A 23,616-nucleotide genomic window follows, 5' to 3' on the forward strand; every position below is an offset into this window, starting at 1 on the left:
GCGGAGGAGTCGCTCGGTCGAACGCAACTCCGACAGCGGGGGCCCATCCCCTGGCCCGGGGGGGGTCTCCCTCGTGGCCCTTACTTGTCAATGAGCAGCTCCACCAGATGCAGGTGCCCGCAGGTGGCGGCGGCATGCAGAGGGGTCCAGAGCTCACTGTCGCAGGCGTTGACGTCGGCCCCGGCTTCCAGCAGCAGCTGCACAATGTCCCTGTAGTCGTCAATGCAGCACTGGGGGGGGGGGGGGAGAAGGGGAGAAGAGACATGAGGACAAGGCAGAGCAGAGGGGCTTCGCCTGCCCTCGAAACACACCCCACTCCCCTCCAGGAGCAGCAATTCAGGAAGTGTGGCATCTGTCCAACAGAGAGCGCCCCCCTCCTTCAGCTCTCTTGGCCCTTCCCACCCCACGGGGCATGACTTTCACACAAGAGGGACAGATCTAGGACCCCTCTCGCGGGCTGCCCCATGGGAGATGCACCACACACAGCCTGGGCTGAGGAAGCTGGAGGTCTTTAAGGACCCTCGTACCTAGGGGACCGCCTCTCCCGGTCTGCCCCACGGAGAGCCTCAAGGTCCATAAATAGCAACACCCTAGAGGTCCCGGGCCCTAAGGAAGTCAGATTAGCCTCAACCAGAGCCAGGGCCTTTTCAGCACTGGCTCCGGCCTGGTGGAACGCTCTGTCTCATGAGACCAGGGCCCTGCAGGATCTGATTTCCTTCCGCATGGCCTGTAAGGCAGAGTTGTTCCACCTGGCCTTCGGCTTGGAATCAACTTGATCCCCTTCCCAGCCTCCTTTTTCCTTTCTCCTTCTGTGATGGAACTCCTATTTGGGGATTTCCCTGGCTTTTTTCTGGCCCACGTAGGACCAGTCTGGATAGTTGGCCTTGGTGAAGACTTGAAGTTTTCATCCCCAGAAAGTTTTTGATTTGAGTTTCCATTGAAATGAGGCTGCATTTTAATGTTGTGTTTTAATCTTGTTTTTAAGTTGTATTTTAATCAATTCTTTTTATACCTGGTGTTAGTCGCCCTGAGCTGGGGAGGGCGGGGTATAAATAAAAATTATTATTATTATTATTATTATTATTATTATTATTATTATAGCAGAGGATGGATGGCCATCTGTCATGGATGCTTTCGTTGAGTTTTCTGCATTGCAGGGGACTAGATGAACCCTGGGGTCCCTTCCAATTCTACAATTCTGAGCACAAGAGCTTTTAGAACGAATTCACTCGGTTTGTCAAGCCGCAACTCATCTGGCCTCCTGGACCTGAAGGATTTGGTTCTCTGCTCAGGGCAAGGACCCCATCAGGACCAGAGAAGATGCTGCGGTGGAAGCTCAAGGGCCCAACGAAAGCAAAAGCCTTGGTGTGTAAAAGACTCCATCCCAGAACAGCGCATTAAAGGAAACTGAGTTTGCAGCTGTATGTATTATGCAAAAAAGCCAAGAGGGAATAAACACACCTCCCTTCTGCCAGGCAGACCCCCCCTCTAACCACTGGTGCTCCTGCCCCCAAGCACCACCTCCAGCCATTGCCCACACACTTCAGGCAGGCCCAAATTTGCATCCTGTGGGTCTGAAAACTTGCTCTCTTTTTCTCCTTTGAACAGGAGGCAGACACTCCGTTCCGATTTCTATGTTTATAAAATGCAACTGTTTAATTTCTTGGGGGGGGGTTATAATTGAAAGAGGATGGGAAGAAAGAGAGGGCATAAATGACAGCTTAGGAAATGGGAAGCTGTGCCTCCACACCCCACAGGCAAGGACCACCCCTCAGAGTAGATAGCTCCGTATCGTTCATGGAGGATTTCTTGGGTGGGGGGGGGGAGATTCCCACCTAGTACAAAAGGCTTCTGCTTCCTATTCACGCCCCTCTGCCCAGCCAAGGAAGGATATAGGCAGGGACACAAACAGCCGAAAGAAGCTGTGGAACTCAGACTTCCCCCTTTTCCCCTTCCATAGCTACAAGGAGCACATTCACCTGGTGCTATACCATAATAACAACAACAACAACAATAATAATAATTTATTCTTTATACCCCCCCCCCCCATCTGGCTGGGTTTCCCTAGCCACTCTGGGCAGCTTCCAACAGAATATTAAAATACCGTAATACATCAAACATTAAAAGCTTCCCTGAACAGGGCTGCCTTCAGATGTCGTCTAAAAGTCTGGTACTTGTTGTTGTCTTTGACATCTCGTGGGAGGGTGTTCCACAGGGCGGGTGCCACTACCGAGAAGGCCCTCTACCTGGTTCCCTGTAACTTGGCTTCTCGCAGGGAGGGAACCGCCAGAAGGCCCTTGGCGCTGGATCTTAGTGTCCAGGTAGAACGATGGGGTGGAGATGCTCCTTCAGCTGCACTGGTTCCCGGTGGAGTACAGGATCAGGTTCAAGGTGAGGGTTTTAACCTTTAAAGCCCTATACAGCCTAGGACCCTCATACCTACAGGACCGCCTCCCCTGGTATGTCCCACAGAGGACCTTGCGGTCTGCAAATAGGGAGGTTAGGCTGGCCTCAACCAGAGCCAGGGCTTTTTCGGCCGTGGCTCTGATCTGGTGGAACGCTCTGTCCCAAGAGACTAGGGCCCTGAGGGACTTGACATCTTTCCGTAGCGCCTGCAAGACAGAGCTGTTCCACCAGGCCTTTGGCCCCCTCTCTCCTTCTGTAATCCTCACAGAGCTCAAGCCCAATGGTTGCCATTCATTTGACTCTGAGTTGATTTTAGAATGAATTGGTTTTAGAATGCATTTCAATTAATTGATTGTGATTTTATGTAAACTGTGTTATTTTTACTGTTGTTAGCCGCTCTGAGCCCGGCTTCGGCTGGGGAGGCAGGGGTATAAATAAAAATGTTGTATTCTTCTTCTTCTTCTTCTTCTTCTTCTTCTTCTTCTTCTTCTTCTTCTTCTTCTTCTTCTTCTTCTTATTATGGAGGACAGCTTCATAAATACATCTAGGCATCAATGAACATTCCTCCTAGGAACTCCATTCCCCAAGAGGGGAGAAGGGATGGCAACCACCTGTCAACCTCCTCCCCCCCCCCCCCGCCTTCATTTTGCAAGTGAGGGCTGGGATTAAAGGCTCAGCGGGGCACATTTTTCAACCAGAGTTCACAGCATGCAAAGGATCAGCAGAAGGAAATTACATTTGGCACTGGAGGCTGCTGCTTTCTTGCCCAAAGGGGGGGCGGGCAGCAAGCGGTGGGGTGAGCAGAGCAGAGAGGCCATAAAAGTCTATGATCGTATGATCATGCCAGGCCCTTTATACCCTGTGGCTGGCTGGCACCGACGACGAGAGGCAGGTGGGGAACCTGGAAAGCAGGTACTGGGCTCACCTGGTGCAAGGCAGTGAGGCCATCTTCGTTGTACAAATTGGGGCTGAGGCCGCTCTGGAGGAACTGGCGAACTGCAAGAAACAAAAGACCCTTTTTAGACAAGCAGGAGAGCCCAGACTCATAGCTGTCAACTTTCAGATTTGAAAATGAGGGATCAGCAGCCTCACCTGTCCCGGGGACAGTCTACGGGATATCTAACAATCCGGGATAGCGGCGGGAAGCAGCGGGAAACGGCACTGGAATAAGGGGATTTCTCGCAAAAAAAGGAAAGGTTGACAACTATGACCTGACTGGGTCAGGGAGTCACAGGGAACAAGAGGGTGCAGGGATAGGAAGAGAAACTTGGACTCCCCCCTGTATAATCCACACAGATTCTGGGAGCCCAATTGTTTTGAGAATATACTGATCGTTTTTGCACAGTACTCAGTACTTGGTTTGGGCCCCTTTTGCATCAATTACCGGTACTGCCTCAGTGCGGTGTGGCATGGATGCTATCAGCCTGTAATGGATGCAAAAGGGACCCAAACCAAGTACTGAGTACATATGCATGCTTCTACTTCTCAGAGGTCCAATACTGCTCTATTTGCAATCCTTGTTTTGCTGATTTTATTTAATATTCTGATTTTCTGAGACTGTTAATTTGGGGTTTTCATCAGCTGTACACCATGATCATCACAATTATAACAAATAAAGGCTTGACATATCTCGCTTTGCATGTCATGAGTCTACCTCATATATTAGTTTAACCTTTTAAGTTGAATTACTGAAATAAATGAACTTTTCCACGATATTCTAATTTTCCAGTTTCACCTGTACTACCTGCTTTGCTTCTCAATATTCTCTGCTTGGCCTCTGTCATTTTCTCCTACCAATAGGAAACCTACATACCTATATGGGCTCTTGGATACCCCATAAGGGGAAAAGGGCAGATTTTTGTTTACAACGCCACACACTGGGCAATCCATCAGCTGTGGTTTTGATCACCTTAAAGGGCTGCTAACTCCTTTAAGGCTCTTCTTCCCTGTGCGTGGGAGGAATCGCCTTCCCGCATGACGTAACAAAGAGAGCGCAGCTGTGACCACAAACACCTCTGGCACTGAAGCGCATAGACGGTCCCGGGAGCAGCCGAGGTGATGCAGGCAGGGAGGCCACTCAGGTTGGCCAGGTTGTGTAAGTAGGTTAACACCTTGGCCTGGCCTGGCCCAAGTTTGTAACCCAGGCTCCCTTGACACCGCAAGTTGTTGACTGTTTATAGCTGGCACAAAGAGAGCAGCCACATCCTTTGCCCTGGCTGAAACTGGAGCCTCCAGCTGGGGTGGAGCCTGGGCAAGGACAGGCGTTTGGGGTCCGGGTCAGCAACACAACAGCTTAAGATGCACATCACTAAGTGTCAGATGTTGGTGGTGGTTGCTCGTGAGTAACCAGGCAGAACTCTGACCTGGCTTTTACAGGTTTTACTCTGCAAACTATTTACAGTAAGTGACACCTGGACTCCGAAGAATGGATGCTTTTGAATTATGGTGTTGGAGGAGACTCTGGAGAGTCCCATGGACTGCAAGAAGATCAAATCTATCCATTCTGAAGGAAATCAGCCCTGAGTGCTCACTGGAAGGACAGATCCTGAAGCTGAGGCTCCAAGACTTTGGCCACCTCATGAGAAGAGAAGACTCCCTGGAAAAGACCCTGATGTTGGGGAAGATGGAGGGCACAAGGAGAAGGGGATGACAGAGGACGAGATGGTGGGACAGTGTTCTCGAAGCTACCAGCATGAGTTTGACCAAACTGCGGGAAGCAGTGGAAGACAGGAGGGCCTGGCGTGCTCTGGTCCAGGGGGTCACGAAGAGGAGGACACCACTAAACGACTAAACAACAACATTTACACTGCAGATCTACCAAGTTCATGTCCGGCTCAGTCACTTGCAGAATCTGGGAGTGGCCCCTTCCGGCTTCTCCCCCAACATAAGAACTTTGGCACCCCAAGCCTCCTCCTCCCCTCCTTGCGTTTCACCCCTCTGCGCAAGCTGGGAGACGGAAGGGGCGTGCCTCCCTCCTGGCCAGCCTGGCGGGGCTCTCAGCAGCATCCTCAAGCCCTTTCCCCGCTCGGCTGGCCCTTTCCCTCTCTTCCCCGCTGGAGGTGTGGCTTTTCCCACCGCTGGAAGAGGAACTGCTCCTCAGGAGTTTCAGAGGCTCTCTGTATCCCAACGGCCCCCCTGCCTCCCTCCCCAGTTCCGATGGCCGGATCCAGGAACTGAATAAGCCCTCACCTTGACCAAAACAAAACCAGCCCCTTTGCCAGGAGTGAGGGTGTGGGCAGCCCAGGCAGGGGAGAGGATGAACCATGGTCCCCCTTCTCCATCACAGGCTGACACGGGGCAGGCAGGCTGGCTTAAGGGTTGCATCCTGGTGGCAGCAGCAATGCAGCCCAACCACCCCTTTGGCTCCACAGAGTTGCAAAGGGACCCAGAGCAGGGGTCAGTACCCTTTTTCAGCAGGAGGACGGTCCACATTCCCTCAGACCATGTGGTGGGCCGGACTATATTTTGGAAAAAAATATATGAACCAATTCCTATGCCCCACAAATAACCCAGAGATGCCTTTTAAATAAAAGAACACATTCTACTCATGTAAAAACACCAGGCAGGCCCCACAAATAACCCAGAGATGCCTTTTAAATAAAAGCACACATTCTACTCATGTAAAAACACACGGTCTCTCCCTGTCGTATAAAAAAGCGCATGCAGTATGAAAGCTTTCCATGGAGAGATTGAAGGAGCTGGCGTAGGTGCCCACATCTTTCCATACTTTCAGAGCTGCCTTTGAAAAGGGATTCAAAAATATTATCGTTATGTATTAAAAGTGGCAGACTTGATACGCTATATAGTATCACAAAATTGTAGAGTTGGAAGGGACGCCAAGGGTCATCTAGTCATTAAAGGTACCCCTGCCCGTACGGGCCAGTCTTGACAGACTCTAGGGTTGTGCGCTCATCTCACTTAAGAGGCCAGGGGCCAGCGCTGTCTGCAGACACTTCCGGGTCACGTGGCCAGCGTGACGAAGCTGCATCTGGCGAGCCAGCGCAGCACACGGAACGCCGTTTACCTTCCCGCTAGTAAGCGATCCCTATTTATCTACTTGCACCCAAGGGTGCTTTTGAACTGCTAGGTTGGCAGGCGCTGGGACCGAGCGACGGGAGCTCACCCCATCGCGGGGATTCAAACTGCTGACCTTTTGATCGGCAGGTCCTAGGAGCTGAGGCTTTAACCCACAGCGCCACCCGCGTCCCTCATCTACTCATTAAGAATGGATAAATATGAAGAAATCTGGAAGGAACATTTAAGCGATAAGGCGGATAGTGGTGGGAGTAGGGGGAGGAGAGAGTGGTTGGAAAATATTGTTTAAAAGGTGTAGTCATAGGTATATCAGTGTATTCAAATCTGAATTGTCAAATTGTGTTATTAGTGTTATTATGATTTTTGTTGTATGTGTCTTTTGCAGTTGTTGTTTGTATTGAAAACAACACAATACAAATATTTTTTTTTAAAGGGTCATCTGGTCCAAACCCCACACAATGCAGAAATATACAGTGGTACCTTAGGTTACAGACGCTTCAGGTCACAGACGCTTCAGGTTACAGACACTGCTAACCCAGAAATAGTACCTTTGGTTAAGAACTTTGCTTCAGGATGAGAACAGAAATCACGCAGCAGCAGCGGGAGGCCCCATTAGCTAAAGTAGTACCTCAGGTTAAGAACAGTTTCAGGTTAAGAACAGACCTCCAGAACGAATTAAGTACTTAACCCGAGGTACCACTGTATATATATTTTATCAAACTCCAAATTTGCCACCATGTTTTATCATTTGTGTTATGTATTATTCTAATTACATTTTGAATATGGCTAGCATCATATCTTTGCAAATGAGATAAACACACAAACACACAGACACAAACCCACAAACCCCGGACAGATCACATAACACCGAGACCACATAACACCGGTCTTGAAAGACCTACATTGGCTCCCAGTACGTTTCTGAGCACAATTCAAAGTGTTGGTGCTGACCTTTAAAGCCCTAAACGGCCTCAGTCCAGTATACCTGAAGGAGCGTCTCCACCCCCATCATTCTGCCCGGACGCTGAGGTCCAGTGCCGAGGGCCTTCTGGCGGTTCCCTCCTTGCGAGAAGCAAAGCTACAGTAGTGGCGCCTGCCCTGTGGAATGCCCTCCCATCAGATGTCAAAGCGATAAATAACTACCTGACATTCAGAAGACATCTTAAGGCAGCCCTGTTCAGGGAAGTTTTTAATCTGTGATATTTTAGTGTATTTTGGGTTTCTATGGAAGCCGCCCAGAGTGGCTGGGGAAACCCAGCCAGATGGGCAAGGTACAAATAAATTATTATTATTATTATTATTATTATTATTATTATTATTATTATTATTATTATCATCATCATCATCATCATCATCATTATCACAGCTAATTGTAATCTTTTACACTGGTGTACAAAGTTTACATCGCCTTTAACGAGTCCTAGTGTTATGAGAGAGGGAGGGGGATTTTTCTCAAGCAAGTGTCTGGAACAAGGCAGGCTCCTGAGAGGCTTTGGGGGCCTCTGACCTCCCCCAGGCCCAACCGAGGCCTTACTTGTGTAATAAAAAAAAATTAAGGTCTCTCATATATATAATAAATGTTCATAAATGTACCAAGCAAACACGTACATAAATATATAAACCACATGTCTGGAGCAGCACAGGAAGACAGTACTGAAACCATTTTGACTCCCAAAACTGACCAAATGTTTCTCTGCAAAGAGGGGGTGGGGGAACTTTCCCATTGTCTCAGGAAGTGGGTAATCACCATCTCAAAGGAATGGCCAGACTACCAGAAAAGGCAATCAGATAAGATATTATCAGATAACCTGCCAGACAGGAAAAACAACACTCAAATTTCTGCTGTAGACCGCCTTTTCTGGGATGTAGGTATGATGTATCTGGGGGGTGGTCTTGGTCTACACCCCTTCTGTGATGTATGTATGATTCAGGAATTAAGTAGTTATAATAACAAAAGAGTGGCCAAAACCCAGATAGTGCAATCAGGTAACTTGCCAGACAGGAGATAAACAATGCACTCAGACTTCTGTTGTAGACCGCCTTTTCTTTGATGTATGTATGAAGTTTCTGGGGGGTGGTCTTGGACTCCAGGGCGGGCAATTTAAAATGTCTATATAAGGGCAGACACACCTTTGTTCTGGGTCCTCCTCCTTTCCTGCATGTGAGGGGAGCACCCTGTTGCAACAGATCAATAAAGATCAGACTTACTAGCTGCTTTGCTTCTCAATATTCTCTGGTTGGCCTCTTTTATTTTCTCCGACCGATGGAGAACCTACAAAGGACTCTATAAGTGCTCTTGTGTCCCCCATAAAGGGATAAGGGCAAATTTTGTTTGCAACATTGCCACGGGCGGGCAGGCTGCAGCGTTCATCAGGAAAGCCTGCCCCACTGTGACCCCAGGCAGGACCTCGCTCACGTCAGGAGGGTCACAGCATGGTCAGGAAGGAGCGGCGTTGCTGCCACGTGACTCCCTCACCGGGGCTTTGATTGCTATTGAAAGAGGAACGATTTTGTCCGTGTTGCCCTGCAGGATGGAACAATAATCTGCGCTGTGTGACCTCAACATCACAACAGTGGGCCGGTCGCTTAAATTAAACAGTCAGATGCAATTAAAAAAATCAGAGCTAAAACCCAAGAGGGTGTGTGGGTGTGTTTTGTTTTAGCAAAGAGAATCTCTCATGTTAACCACTGCAAACCCTGGAGTACATGAGCCACAAATGCAAATTTGGGAGAGGCAGCTCAAGGGCAAAAGGAGGTCCTGTTCAGAAGGGCCCAGACACAATTCTTTGTGGTCTCCCTAAGAAATCTCACTTAACTCCAGAGCCACCAATGCAGGATCAGCCATGAGACTCTGGGCAAATTGGGTGTGTGGTTTCATACCAAGCAAATGCCGCAACACACACACCCTTCTGCTTTTCCAGATAATAATAATAATAATAATAATAATAATAATAATAATAATAATAATAAATTTATTATTTATACCCCGCCCATCTGGCTGGGCTTCCCCAGCCACTCTGGGCGGCTTCCAGCAGAATATTAAAATACCTATTAAACATTAAAAGCTTCCCTAAAGAGGGCTGCCTTCAGATGTCTTCTAAAAGTCTGGTAGTTGACATCTGGTGGGAGGGTGTTCCACAGGGCGGGTGCCACCACCGAGAAGGCCCTCTGCCTGGTTCCCTGTGACTTGGCTTCTCAGAGTGAGGGAACCGTCAGAAGGCCCTCGGCGCTGGACCTCAAAGTCCGGGCAGAACGATGGGGGTGGAGACGCTCCTTCAGATGACAGATCACAGCCAATAAATGGATAAGGGCAACAGGGGGACAGGACAGGAACACCGGCATCCCTCTTGGAGCCAAAAGAGACCCAAAGGGTCCCCAAGTATGGCACAGTGGTTAGAGCGCTGGACTAGGACCTGGGAGACCAGGGCTGAAATCCCCACTTGGCCACTCACTGGGTGGCACAGCCTCTCTCAGCCTAACCTACCTCACAGGGCTGGCGTGAAGATAAAATGAGAACAACATAGGGCCCTTGAGCTCCTTGGAAGAAAGGTAGGGTGCAAATATAATAAGAAAGTAACTCGTAAACTTCAGAGCTCAAGAGGATCAATGCAAGAAGCTTCCTTCTTGCCAGCCTAGAGTGCCACCCAAAGCATATTATGACAGAAGCAAGCAAGCACATCATTGGAAGCTAATTATTTTAACTAGTCCCTTGATTTTATCTCTGCTGTGACCTGCTTCCTCCCAGTGTTTTTAAGTTTATAGTAATAATAATAATAATAATAATAATAATAATAATAATAATTTCAATCTATATCCTGTTTTCCTCTCAAGGGAGTCCAGGGCAGCAGACACAACAGTGACAAAACATTAAAACCAGTTAGAAACTTTCAAGAAGTTAAAAATGTTCTAAACACATGACCTCAACCAATAATTTCAGAGTTGCCAGGAAGACTGCCCTTTGGCCATCCAATGCCTAGGCCAACAGGACTGTTTTCCAATTCCTCCTGAAAGTTACTCATGTTGGAGACAGACTTGCCTCGCTAGGGAACCACCACGGAAAAGGCGCCACCACCGAGAAGGCCCTCTGCCTGGTTCCCTGTAACCTCACTTCTCGCAGGGAGGGAACCACCAGAAGGTCCTTGAAGCTGGACCTCAGTGTCCAGGCTGAATGATGGGAGTGGAGACGCTCCTTCAGAAGAATTTTGATGGCAAGAGCTGTCCGACAGTGGGATGGACTCCTTCAGAAGTCTACCTGTCTGAAGTTCACCTGTCTAAAGCTACAGCTGAACCAGTCCTCCCCGCCACCAGCTCAGCAGCTGACTCCTGGAGCTGGCTCTGGAAGAACTGTCCCTCCTGGCAGGGTCACCCAGGAGTCCCAAGCACAGCAATGGAACCGAGGCTAGCGAGGTCCGAGGACGAACAATGGCAACCATGTCTGTTCTCCAAACCCCAAATGCAATATGGCCATTGCCACTTCCACTATCCAGCCAAGCAAAAGGAGCAGCAATTTGTTCCACATTTCCTGTGCACCTTGGAGGCTCATAAGCCAAGGCCTGACAAACCCAAGTGAGCCAGAGATCCCGGAAATCAAGGCCAGCGAGAAGGAAGCCAGTCTTGATAGCAGCACGGGGAGAGTTTGGGTAGCAGGTTTTCTCAAGTGCAAAAAGGTCCCCAGAGAGACGGCTGAGGCCAAACCGCAAGCCTTTGTGCACACCTAGAAGCTGGATGCAGTCCAAGGGCGAGGGGTGTGTTTTCCGGCCCCAACCCCTTATGAAAACACCTGCTGTCTTCCAGCCAGGAACCTCTCCCTGCCAACAGAAACTCGCCAGAAACCCCGAGGCAGAGGGAAAACACCTACGGAGGCAACAGGAACTGGCCCTGTTTATGCGCCAAGGGGATGCAGTCAATGAGTCAGCTGCCTACCCAGGAGGGTGTTCAGTGGTCGAAAGCGTCAAGTCGATCAAACATAGGGTGGCAAGAGGGGCATTGAAGCAACAATGGGAGCGCGAGATGGCACAAGGGAGGGGTTCTATGGACTCAGCAGCCACGCAGCATGAAAACCCCATCAGTCCAATTCCTCTTTATCAATTGCATCTCAAGGGGAACAAGGGAAAGCTTGGCCTGCTGTCTCCGATGCCTTCAGAGTTTGTCCTGGGCCTCCTTCCAGAATCATCCCACTTCCCTTAAGGAGGACTCACAAAATCACAGAACAGCAGAGTTGGAAGGGCCCCGGGGGGCATCTAATCCAACCCCCCTGCAATGCAGGAATCTCAGCTAAATCACACATGCCCAGACTGCGTAAGGGCCACTGCAGAGAAGCAGGTCAGTTGGTGGCCCCACTTCGGGGTCACCGTGAGGCTAAAGGTACCCCCCCTTTATGTCCATATAGTTGGATTATTATCCAGTAGGAGAAAGTGAGTGGTCCATTATTGGACAGTAATTGGCACTGAGTTTTTTCTCACTGCTCAGAGAGGGAATCTGGTCTGTTAGGTTCCTCTGTGTTGCAACATCACTTAATGGGACGCAGGTGGCGCTGTGGGTTAAACCACAGAGCCTAGGACTGTCCAATCAGAAGGTCGGTGGTTCGAATCCCTGCGACGGGGTGAGCTCCTGTTGCTCGGTCCCTGCTCCTGCCAACCTAGCAGTTCAAAAGCACACCAAAGTGCAAGTAGATAAATAGGTACCACACCGGCGGGAAGGTAAACGGTGTTTCCGTGCGCTGCTCTGGTTCGCCAGAATCGGCTTAGTCCTGCTGGCCACATGACCCAGAAGCTCTACGCCGGCTCCCTAGGCCAATAAAGCGAGATGAGCGCCACAACCCCAGAGTCGGTCATGACTGGACCTAATGGTCAGGGGTCCCTTTACCTTTACCTATGAGACTGGACTGGTACAGAGTCAGGCCCTCCCTGGGTGGGTGACAAAGAAGGGATGCTTATGATGCATCTTGAGCTGGCTTCTTGCTTCAGAGACAGAAGTGGGGAAATGAGCTGGCTGTAAATGATGCCTGATGCTGAGAGGGATTCTTTACGGACTAGACATTCCCTTTGCGGCAAGCGGTTGCTTGGGAATTAACTGCGTTATGGGGGTGGCTGATGGGAATAGCTGAGACTGGTATGTGGGGGCCCGGGGGGAGAGGCAAGGTTGTGCTTTGTGAAACAAAGAGCGTGGAGGTTGAGGGTGCAGCCTCTAAACCCAGCGGTTTTGCTCAGCCGCTAATGAGTTTTGTAACATGTGATTTCCTTTCAGGCATTTAAGAGGGTGTTTTGTTTTGTTCCTAATCAGGCCGCTTTACAACATGGACTTTCATTACATTTTGGCATTCGGTTTTCTTTTGCAATGTTCCATCTCAATATCTTGTAATGCTGTAGCTGTGATGTTTTAAGGCATCCTTTATCTGTTTAAAGATATTGTTTCGCTAAATAACTTTTAATGCTGTTTTTGTGGATTTGTGACTCAACGTCGTGAGAGTTTGCAGCAGTGAGGGTATGAAGGATCCCATTGTTCTTGCTGGCCGAGCAGGACTAGATCTGTTTCGGGCGAACACATGAGGGCAGGCTTCTTCATGGGCAGAGAACAGGTCAGAAAGGCAACCAATTGCCTAGGGTGGTGGGCTCTCCCTGGCTGAGGGTCTTCAAGCAGAGACAGGACAACCCATCTCTCGGGGATGCTGATGCTCTGGATTTCTTGCTAAGGGTGGGGAAGGGGATGCACTAGATGGCCAGCCTTGATGCCGAAATCCAGCATCGCCTGAGCTCTGGGAGTGCAGCTTTCTCCCGATTGAAGTGCAGAGTGTTTGAGGACCAGGACATTCGCAGGGAAACCAAAATGTGTGTTTACAAAGCTATTGTACGGCCAACCTTACTATATGCTTGTGAAACATGGACCACTTATAAACGCCATCTCCAACTCCTCGAAAGATTCCATCAATCGTGTCTCCGAAAATTTTTACACATCACTTGGGAAGACAGGCGAACTAATAGCAGTGTACTGAAAGAAGCAAAGATCACCAGTGTTGAAGCAAAGATTCTTCAACATCAACTTTGTTGGACTGGTCATGTTGTGCGGATGCCTGAGTATCGTCTTCCAAAGCAACTACTCTATTCCAAACTTAAAAATGGAAAGCGTCATGCTGGTGGTCAACAAAAGAGGTTTAAAAACTCTCTCAAGGCAAATCTAAAAAAATGTAGTATACACACTGACAACTGGGAAACACTGGCCTGCGAACGCTCCAGTTGGAGAACAGCCTTTGCCAAAGGTGTCATGGGCTTTGAAGACACTCGAACTCTGGATGCAAGGGAGAAATGTGCTAAGAGGAAGGCGCACTTGGCTAATCCACACCTTGATCAGCTCCCGCCCAGAAAACAATGTCCCCACTGTGGAAGGATGTGTGGATCCAGAATTGGCCTCCACAGTCACTTACGGACTCACTGTTAAAACCGTTTTTTATGGAAGACAATCTTACTCGGCTATGAGTGATCGCTGAAGAAGATGAAGAAGAAGAAGATAAGGTTTCCCCCAATTCTATGATGCCACAACTGAACTGCCTGCTCTTTCCCCCTCCCTATATCTGGCACTACTAGACAGCTAGGAAGCCCACACTCTGCAGACATAACAAAGAGACATCACTCAGAGGAAATGCATTCCACATGTGCTACTACTGTTCCTGAAGATGCGGCTTCGCTGACTATAGTTTAGATCGACTGCAGCTGTCTTTCTTATCGTAAGACAGGATCGTGATCTGACTTTTCTGCCTCTTGCGTTTTGAAAGTCACGCATTATCATCCGTTGCAATTTCTCCTGCATTTCCTGTTCTTGCTATGATGATTTAGTTACGGAACTCCAATACCGCCTGTATTCCCAAACACGCAAATATTCCCACCTCTGGGGGCATTTTCCTTCCCTGGCACAGGGGCTCCCCCCCTCAAGCCACCTACATTAAGGCTCTGCAGCCTCCCTCTCTGGAGTTTTGCCAGGCGAATGCTTCCTGCGTTCCTAACTGGAGCCCTCAACACTCAGCCATCAGCTGGCAGGCAAAGCATCAAGTGGGCTTCAGCCTTTAGGAGCCTCTGCCCCTCACTGTGGGGGCCCTGGGGCCACCCCATTGTTGCTTCAGGACCGCAAGGGAGCAGGACTTCCTCCTCAGCTGCACAGAAGGTCAAGCACACAGCTCCCTTGCAGGAGTTATTACAGCTAAGCCAGAACAGCTTGTTCCTGCCATGGCTCCATGTGTCCACTGTCAACAGACACAGCTCACCCACGTGACACACTCCCCGCAGCCAGCCAGCCCCACACCTAATGGCCTGTTTTGTACACACTTTTTTAAAAAGCTACCCATCAGGAACCTTCCAGCGCCCCAGTTCTCATCACGCACTGTGTGTGATTTCCTGCGTTTGGTTAAGTGCCACTCATGTCTGCGAGAGACCATCAACCCTGTTTCAAAGCAACGGACCTGGTTGCCAGTTTGTTTCCGGGGTTCCAATTCAATGTTCTGACTCAGGGCCCAAACACCTGAAAGCCAGCTGCACCTCTGCTGCTGAGATCAGCAGAGGGGACCCAGTTAGCAGCAAGATGGACCAATGGCATCTGGCTGAAGAAGGTGCCTATCGACTCTCAACTAAAGTGCGCCAAAGGGGGACCAACTCTCCGTCTTCTGTGGTGACACCTAGCCCAATCTAGCCGCTCGGTGGCAAAGGTGGTTTTCTGCCATTTCTCTCTCCCAGCAAAGCGCAGGGTCCAGAGGCAGAGATGCAGGTGGCTCATTCTGGGCTCCTTCTTACAAACCCAGGGACAGAAATGCCCACGTTGTGCTTTAAAGCGAGACACGCCAGCCAGTGGCGCCCTCCACATTCCACACATTCCCCAAGTCCTAAGCTCAGCCGCCTGACCACAGCAGGTCCCGGATGGGGAGGGGCAGTGCAACATATGCTGCAGAAGGTGCCTCTGGCGGTGATCCCGACTTCCTGGATTAATGCTCCAGGAGCATTTCATGCGGGGGGGGGGGGAGACAAGTACATGCCACTGTTGCCAGTTTCAGGGCATTAAAAAAGAAACAGATGGGTTCTTAGATGGAGATGTTGTTGACTCAGCAATTGTAGGAGACACAGAGCCCAGAGGCAAAAGGCACGGCCTGGACAGAGCGTGGGTGGTCTGGTCTGGGCCAGGGGCCAGGAGATTCCCTGGTCAGCATTCTGCCGGGCGCTCCAAGTGCTAAGGGTCAGCCAGGTGAAAGGGTCAGGGCCAGAGGAGGGGTCATGGCTGCAGAGGCCAAAAGCTCTGTCCTCCAGGACCGTAACGCTGGCAGCCTTCCCTGAAGCCACACATAATTATCGGCTCCATTCTTCCACCGGCAGCCAAAGTACACTCTGAGCGGATCCAGCTGTTTAACATTATTTCTATTTTCGGCTCATCCGCCTTTTCATTCAAGGATCACGTTTTGTCATTAGCTAGCCTAAGAAGAGAGGAAGAGTCGGAGGCCGAGAGCGAATCGTAAAAACCCGGCAAGCTCCTTGGCCTGCCCCTCTGCCGCGGGAGGAAGTCAAGGGGGAGCCACTAAACACAGAGAAGGGAGAAGCCGCAGCAGAGACAGACTTCGCCTCAGCACCACAGAGCAGAGCGTGACCGCTGCCTGCTGGGCTTGCATTTTCTTGCTCTTGCAGCCCAGAATTGAAGGGCAGGGATGGGGGGAGAAGAGATCTGCAGAGTTAACATTTACCAAAGTTGTGCCGTTGGCTGTGAGGTTGCGCCATTGCTAAATGTGGTCCCTTGTAAGTAAAAGTAAGTCTCTGCCCCAAATAGCTTACAGTATAGATTCACGGCACGGCACAGGGGACTGACTACTAAGTGTCCAAAGCTGCCAAGGCTCAGAAGTCCCAAACTGGAAGAATTCTTTTTTTACTAACAGGAGATCCACAGAGCCCAGATGTCCTGTGGACCTACTTGAGCTTTCCTGGAGATAAAAGGCTTTCAATGGCTACTGGTCAGGATGGCCCCATGTTCCCTCCAGGCTCAGCAGCCTCTGAATGCAAGACTCCTGCTCCTGCTCGCCTGCCCTGCCTGGGGGCTTCCTGGAAGCCTCTGGCTGGAAGCAGGATACTGGACTAGGACAGCTTTTGGCCTGATCCAGCAGAGATGAGCTCAAGGCTACCATGTGTGGTTCTCATCCTGCGGATTCATTCATTAGGAGCTCAAACGTTTGAAAAGTAAGTTTGTTGGTCTAAACCAGGCATAGGCAAACTAAGTCCCGGGGACCAGATCCGGCCCAATCGCCTTCTAAATCCGGCTCGCGGACGGTCCAGGAATCAGCGTGTTTTTACATGAGTAGAATGTGTGCTTTTATTTCAAATGCATCTCTGAGTTATTTGTGGGGCATAGGAATTTGTTCATCCCCCCCCCAAAAAAAGAATGTAGTCCGGCCCCCCACAAGGTCCTTTGTGTGCAGAAGGTCCTGGGTCTAATCCATGGCATTTCCTGAGATGAGCCTGATGGATCAGGGCAGTGGCCCATCTAGTCCAGCCATCTGCTCTCAGTAGCCAACCAGAAGCCCGGTAACATCCCAAAATCTTGGAGAGCTACTGCCCATCAAAAATCCTGGGACTTGATGGAACAATGGTCAGACTCTGGCTAAGGCACTTGTATGTTTTCTTGCTAAGGTCTTTAACAAACCTTTTATGTACATGTCTTTAACATTTGTACCATTGGATCCTCTGGGCTGGGGAAGATGGACGAATAAAACGAAAAGCCTCTCGCTTGCGACTGCAGAAGACTTGCTTCCTCATGGAAGCCTTTCAAATATGTGAAAACTGCAATTTTGTCTCTGCTTGACTCCTCTTTCTGCAAAGCTCCACTTGTCACATTTCTCTAAGCCTCCCTCAAATGTTACTGAGCGGGGAGGAGAGAGCCCCATGGACGGGCACAGCCAGGATACGGCCTACTCACCTCGTAGGCCACTGAATGGGAAGGGGGGCATGGCAGAAAGAGGAAACTGGCAGTGCCAACCGGGTCTGGCTTCTAGTTTCTGCAACACACCAGCAAGTCTTACAGAAGAAAGGCAGCAAGCTTGGGAAGAAAGGCAGTGGAGTGGGGTGTTTTGGGGGGGGGGCAGGTCATTCAGGGGATAAAGATGCCACTGAAGAACCCAGGAAGATTCCACTTCCTGGGAGAGCCGGGCAGCTTCAGCAGTGCTGGTCAACTAACCATTATGCTTTTAAAAATGTCAAGCACCTCTGTTGCTTTCCAGTAAAGCCCCTCCAGCATACACTGAAATTTTCCTTAAAATACGACGACAGAACTGTTTGGGGCAAATCATGGGCAGCCACAACTAGAGGCATTGGGCAACTCCATCCCCAGAAGCAGCCGGTCCTATGAAAGGCTTTCTGAACATCAGAGAACTTACTCTGAGTGTATCTTGGCAATTGTTTCATGGCAATCTTGATTTTCAAAGGATGCTTCCAAGGAGGTGTGATTTGCATGCGGTGAGACAGGCCTACGCACACTTCCAGGGTTTGCACACAGAACAAAGAGCATTAAAAGGATCCGAAACTCCTGCACCCTTTAACTTCTTGTTGCACAATCTTCTATTGTAAGTTGCAGAGAGAACTTAGTATCTTACGGGGTGTCAAACAAATGTTCCTCGTTAAAAGCTGGCTTCTTGGATTAGTAGAGCTTCTGATTAATCTACGAACCTGCATCCCCACAGCATCACTTGTCAGGGGTGGCCCCACCAGGGGGGCCTTGAGGCTGGGGGGCAAGAAGCCCTTGGCTGAATCTCATCCCCTGGGTTTGCACCTGCTTCTTTCCCCTACATCTTTTCTTAGCGTCCAAAGCCTCTTTCGTTGCACCTGGTAGATACTGCTTTCCTTGTTGATTCCCCTCAAAGCCAGGCTAGAGAACACAAGCGACCCAGGTAGAAATACGTCTAGAAGTGTTTATGAAGCAACCGACTTCAGTAGGCTCTGATGATGAACTGAAATTCCAAAAGAGTTTCATGGAGCTTCCTCCCTAGCAAGCAGGCTTGGATCGCAGCCCCAGCATTTTCCCTTCACCTTTTTAATCAGTGGGATTGAAATGGTTTGAAATTTGATTTCTATTTTTTTGTTGATGTTACATTTCTATTCTGCACTATTCCATTCCTCACTGTAGCATCACAACAACCCTGCGAGAGAAGCCGGGCTGACCGGGTGATTTGCCCAAGGCCATCGCACAGCGACCTTCACAGCCAAGTGGAGAGTTTCCTGCAGAACTGAGCAGGAGCAGCCTTTCGGATTCACAGACTAACCCCGCAATCCTGTGCATGTCTACGTGGAAGTAATCCCACTGAGCTGAGAGGGCCTTGTTCCTTAGGATTGCAGCCACAGACTGGAATCTCCGCTCCCTTATCTGGAAGTCTGCCCCTGTGGACACACACAGGAATGTGCTCTGCGAGTTCTGTGAAATTCACATGTTTACATGTTCGAGTCAACAATGGCTGCCACACTGGAATTACTACTGAGACGAGTCTGGAATTCTGAAAGAACAACCTCCTTCTCACTTTGAGAGGGGCGGAATCATATGGCCCAGGATTGCAAGGGGAAGTAAAGGAACGGAGAAATTAGAGACTCAAAGGCTGAAGTAAAGGAAAGAAGGAAATCGAGGACCAACAGGATGGGGCCTTTGGGAATGAAGGGAGGACCACAATGATACTGCTGTGTGGGATTATAGAAATATAGGGTTGGAAGGGAGCCTCTGGGGTCATCTAGTCCAACCCCCTGCAATCACTACTAAAGCATCCCTGACAGATGGCCGTCCAACCTCTGCTTAGAAGCCTCCAAGGAAGAGAGTCCACCACCTTCCTAGGGAGTCCGTTCCACTGTCAAATGGTTCTTACAATGACAGATGGCCATATTTGCATTTCTGCAACTATAACTGGACACACAGTGCTCCTAACACAGAAAAGCTTACAACAACTTGGGTCTTTTGTTGTTTGCACGTTGCTATAGCAGAATAAAGTTCTCTCGAGACACAACTCCTTATGGCTTGCCAGAATCCTCATTTTTCTTAGGTTTTCTAGCTCTTGCGGCAAGAGGGCTGGGAGGAAAATATGGGAAACTGACCGCATTTCCCAGATTCATTATGCTTTCAACTTTCATGATTCCCAGACCAATATGCTAGGTTGGGGAAGGCTGACTAAGAGACTGAAATATGGTAATAGTACCACCCTATTCTGCCTTGGTCAGACCCCACCTGGAGTCCTGTGTCCAGTTCTGGGCACCTCAGCCTAAGACAGATGTTCAACAAGCTGGAACATGTGTAGAGGAGGTTCTGGAAACCAAGCCTCAAGAGAAACTGTTGAGGGAGTTGGGAATGTTTGGCCTGGAGAAGAGAAGGCTGGGAGGCAATAGAATAGCCATCTTCAAATATCTGCAGGGCTGTCACACGCAAGATGGTGCAAGCTGATTTTCTGAGGCTCTGGAGCAGGCGTCCCCAAACTTGGCCCTCCAGATGTTTTGGGACTACAACTCCCATCATCCCTAGCTAACAGGACCAGTGGTCAGGGATGCTGGGAATTGTAGTCCCAAAACAGCTGGAGGGCCAAGTTTGGGGGTGCCTGCTCTGAAGGGTAAGACCCAAACCAATGGATTCAAATGACAAGAAAAAAGTTTCCGACTTAACGTCAGGAAGAACTTTCTGATGGTAACAGATGTTCAAGAGTGGAACGGACTCCCTGGGAAGGTTGTGGACTCTCTTTCATTGGGGATTTTTAAGCAGAGGTGGGATGGCCATCTGCAGGAGGGGTTGGACTAGATGACCCCCAGGCTCCCTTCCGACTCACCAATTTCATGACTCTCCGATTCCCCAGCCCTGCTGCCTGAGATGGCTGCAGCACCTGGGCGCCATGTGAACCAGGAGTTCTGCCACAAAGCTATATCCCCTCCCCACTGCCACTGGGCTCCAGCTCCTACCTTCTTCCACGTCGTTGCGGCACGCGGCCTCCAGCAGCCGGATGTTCTCGGGGAACAGCACCCGCCTCTCCTTGCTGCTGCCCTTCTTCTTCTTCTCCGCTCTGGTCTTCTTGCCCTGCACGTCCTTCTCAAACTGCGCCCACTTCTTCAGCTGCTGCGTGCGGCGCTTCTGGGCGTGCTTCAGCCGCTCCTGAGTGCCCATCCGGCCCACCGCAGACATCTCGGCCAGCAGCTCCAAATGCTCCGCCATGGCTGACCAGGGGCAAGTCGCTCACTCTCCTTCCACAGTCAAAGATGCCTCAGAAGCATTTGGAACAGTTCCACGTGGGGTGGGGAGGAAGGGGGCTTTAAGGAGCCCCCTTCAAGCATCACCAGCAAGGCTTCCAAAGAGCTCAGCCCAAAGGCAACGGCTTCTTACTGCTGCGCTGTGACCAGTTGCCAAAACTGTGACATCCCTGCTGGCAAAGGGAGAGTGTCCTCCATGGCCGACCCACCCATTGGATGGGCAAAGTGGCCCTCAAAACCCGAAGCTGAGAAGTTGGGAGCCTCTCACCAGCAGGGTATCCATGCAAGTTATCTAATAACAAAAGCACGTAGTGAACTGGGTGCTGGATTCCCAAAGCTGGAAGAAAGAACAGCCCTTTGCGAGACACTGTCAAGGGGTCTTAATGAGGCTTGAGAGATATTTTCATCACCTAAACAGCTAGAGAAGCAGGGGCCAAACCTGGAACCTGCGGGGAGGCATTCTGAGCCCTGTTCCAAGATCCATCCTCAGTAATGCAGCAAGCTCCAATCAAAGCATAGGTCGGATCATCTCCCCAGTGAGAATAAAAGCAAAGCACAAATCCTTCCACCGTTGGTCTTTACTGGCAGCTTCCAAACGGCAGCCTCTGTCCCTCTCCAGTCCAGAGTGCAGCAAGCTTGTTTCCAGGTGCACACCTGATGGTCATTACTACCGCTCAGGCTCTGATAGGAGCTTCATTACCCAGATAGCACACAGCCGGCTGTCTCCTCTGCTGACAAAGCGAAGGCCTCAGAATCTGGGGGCAAAGGGAGGCAGGTCTCTGCAGGCTGCCAACCCGTTCCGAGGCACACGGGAGTACCTGTGAGAGCTGCCTGTGACTGCACCTCCCAGCCACCGCCCCAGGGCACAGCTCAAGACCGCCCCACAGATTCTGCTTCGATTCCAGCGACCCCCAAGCCGTTTCCAAAACCCCAGGCAGTTCTGCTCTTGCAGCTGTTTCGGAACAAGATCCTGTCTTGGCTGCTCAACCTCTTCCACGTGTTGCTGCGCGAACCTCCTTCGAAAGGAAAGCGGAGATGCTGGAGAGGCAGCGCGGAGGGTCCCTGTTTCCTGTTCTTGCTCCCAGCAATTTGTCTTGCCGCTGCCTCCAAACCTTCAGCTCTCCCCCTCTCGCTCTCTCCAACTACTCAGGAGCTCAGCTGAAGGAACCGGCTGGCAGGGTGAGCCCTGCTCCTCGATGGAGACTCCTCCCTCCGACAGCCTGCCACTCGGGCACTGGGCTGAGCTTCCAGCCAAGCACGCTCCAGAGAGTCCTGCAACAGAGGAGGAACAAGGAAGCCAATCAGAAAGAGGCATGCGGGCAACAGAGCAAAGAGGTGCCCAGCTCACCCTGCCGCTTCCCACCTCACACGGCGCTGGCGCTGCCCTGCCTTAATCCAGGATTAACCTACAATCAAAGTTTAAGCAAATTACTTGGGGTTTTGGCACTGGCCGCTCAAAGCCTCTTTCTCTTCTCTCCCTCTCCCTGCCCCGCCCCAGCAAAGCCTCTTGCGTTCAGCAACTTCTCTTCCCCTTTTCTGCCACCTGCAACCTAGCAGAGTTGTCCTCCTTCCCAGGACCCCCCAAAAATACTCATTGGGGAGCAACGCAATGGACTGGCCCAGGGATGCACACCGACGACACCCCCCAGCACTGTGCAAACAAAGCAGGAAGGAATAGAGCAGGAAGGAATAGACCTATGAGACCAGGGTTCAAATCTCCACTAAGCCATGAAGCTCACTGGGTGACCTTGGGCCAGTCCCTGCCTCTCAGCTTAACCTACCTTGCAGTGCTGTTGTGGGGAAGCAAATAATAATAATAATAATAATGATGATGGTGATGATTTATACCTCGCCCATCTGGCTGGGCTTCCCCAGCCACTCTGGGCGGCTTCCAAAAAAAATATTAAAATACTGTACTACATCAAACATTAGAAGCTTCCCTAAACAGGGCCGCCTTCAGATGTCTTCTAAAAGTCTGGTAGTTGTTGTTCTCTTTGACATCTGGTGGGAGGGCGTTCCACAGGGCGGGTGCCACTACCGAGAAGGCCCTCTGCCTGGTTCCCTGTAACTTGGCCTCTCGCAGTGAGGGAACCGCCAGAAGGCCCTCGGAGCTGGACCTCTGTGTCTGGGCTGAATGATGGGGGTGGAGACGCTCCTTCAGGTATACTGGACTGAGGCGTTTAAATGCATGCCGCCTTGAGCAACTTGGGGATAAGTGCAATAAATATGCAATAGTAAAACAAATGAAAAACACGGTTGCCTTCCGGAAGAACAGAGGCCAGGGAATGTCCCCTGCTTCTTTTGGCAAATGTAAATGTGCTTTAAATGAGGCCTCCTGTCAGCTAAGCAGGGGGAGGGGAGAAGTAGAGGAAGAAAAGGCCGTCTGCCTTGCACTTTGCACCCAGGGCTGAAGCAGGAGAACTTCCCTCCAATCCATTACCCACGGATAAAAAGCAATTCGAGCCCTTATCTTGTTATCTCCCGCGACAAGGCCAGCACAACCATTTAGGTGCTGCAGGACAGGTAGGAGAAGGAGCCCAGTGGGGCTGGAGGTCAGCGGTTGACGTACGCTAACCTTGCTCAGTGTCCTGCTAGCTGCAGAGTTCTCTGGACCTCTCCATAAGTAGTAACAGAAACACGCAAAATAATCGTCAGCAAATGTTTATGGAAGAGAAGCTGCAAAGCAGCGAATTGCGTCCCCAGAACTGTCAGAATGCATTGGGCAGACAGGCAGGACGGAAGGATCCTGTACTGTTTTGTGCTTTCGTGATAGCTCAGCTGGTTAGAGCGCAGTTCTGATAATGCCACGGTTGCAGTTGACACTTCCCCTTCCACTGTCAAACAGCTCTTATTATGGTTGGGGTATTTAAACATCACCCAGTAGCCAGTGAAGTGTGATTGTAACTTGGTACGCTGCTGTTGAAATTTGTGTAGTGGTCGCTTTTATTTCATT

The 23,616-nt window shown here is 50.3% G+C and overlaps 1 protein-coding gene and 1 long non-coding RNA gene across 3 annotated transcripts in view; one reads left to right on the forward strand and one right to left on the reverse strand.

Annotated features, from left to right (window-relative positions):
- The window catches only part of LOC309374245, a 235,934-nt gene that overhangs the window by 30,199 nt on the left and 182,119 nt on the right, over window positions 1–23,616 (forward strand). The gene's annotated exons all lie outside the window — the stretch shown is intronic.
- Window positions 1–23,616, reverse strand: part of PPP1R16A (protein phosphatase 1 regulatory subunit 16A) — a 47,679-nt gene that overhangs the window by 10,863 nt on the left and 13,200 nt on the right. For both annotated transcript variants that reach the window (XM_081918860.1, XM_081918861.1), the window contains exons 2-4: window positions 20,379–21,935; window positions 3,332–3,402; window positions 85–230 (exon numbers count right to left, since the gene is read on the reverse strand). In XM_081918860.1, the coding sequence (XP_081774986.1) occupies window positions 85–230; window positions 3,332–3,402; window positions 20,379–20,628 (467 nt within the window). In that variant the 5' untranslated portion in view covers window positions 20,629–21,935. The remainder of the gene's footprint in view (window positions 1–84; window positions 231–3,331; window positions 3,403–20,378; window positions 21,936–23,616) is intronic.

Source organism: Podarcis melisellensis (assembly GCF_964234715.1).
Source record: "Podarcis melisellensis genome assembly, chromosome: 7".
Taxonomy (NCBI): Eukaryota; Metazoa; Chordata; class Lepidosauria; order Squamata; family Lacertidae; genus Podarcis; species Podarcis melisellensis.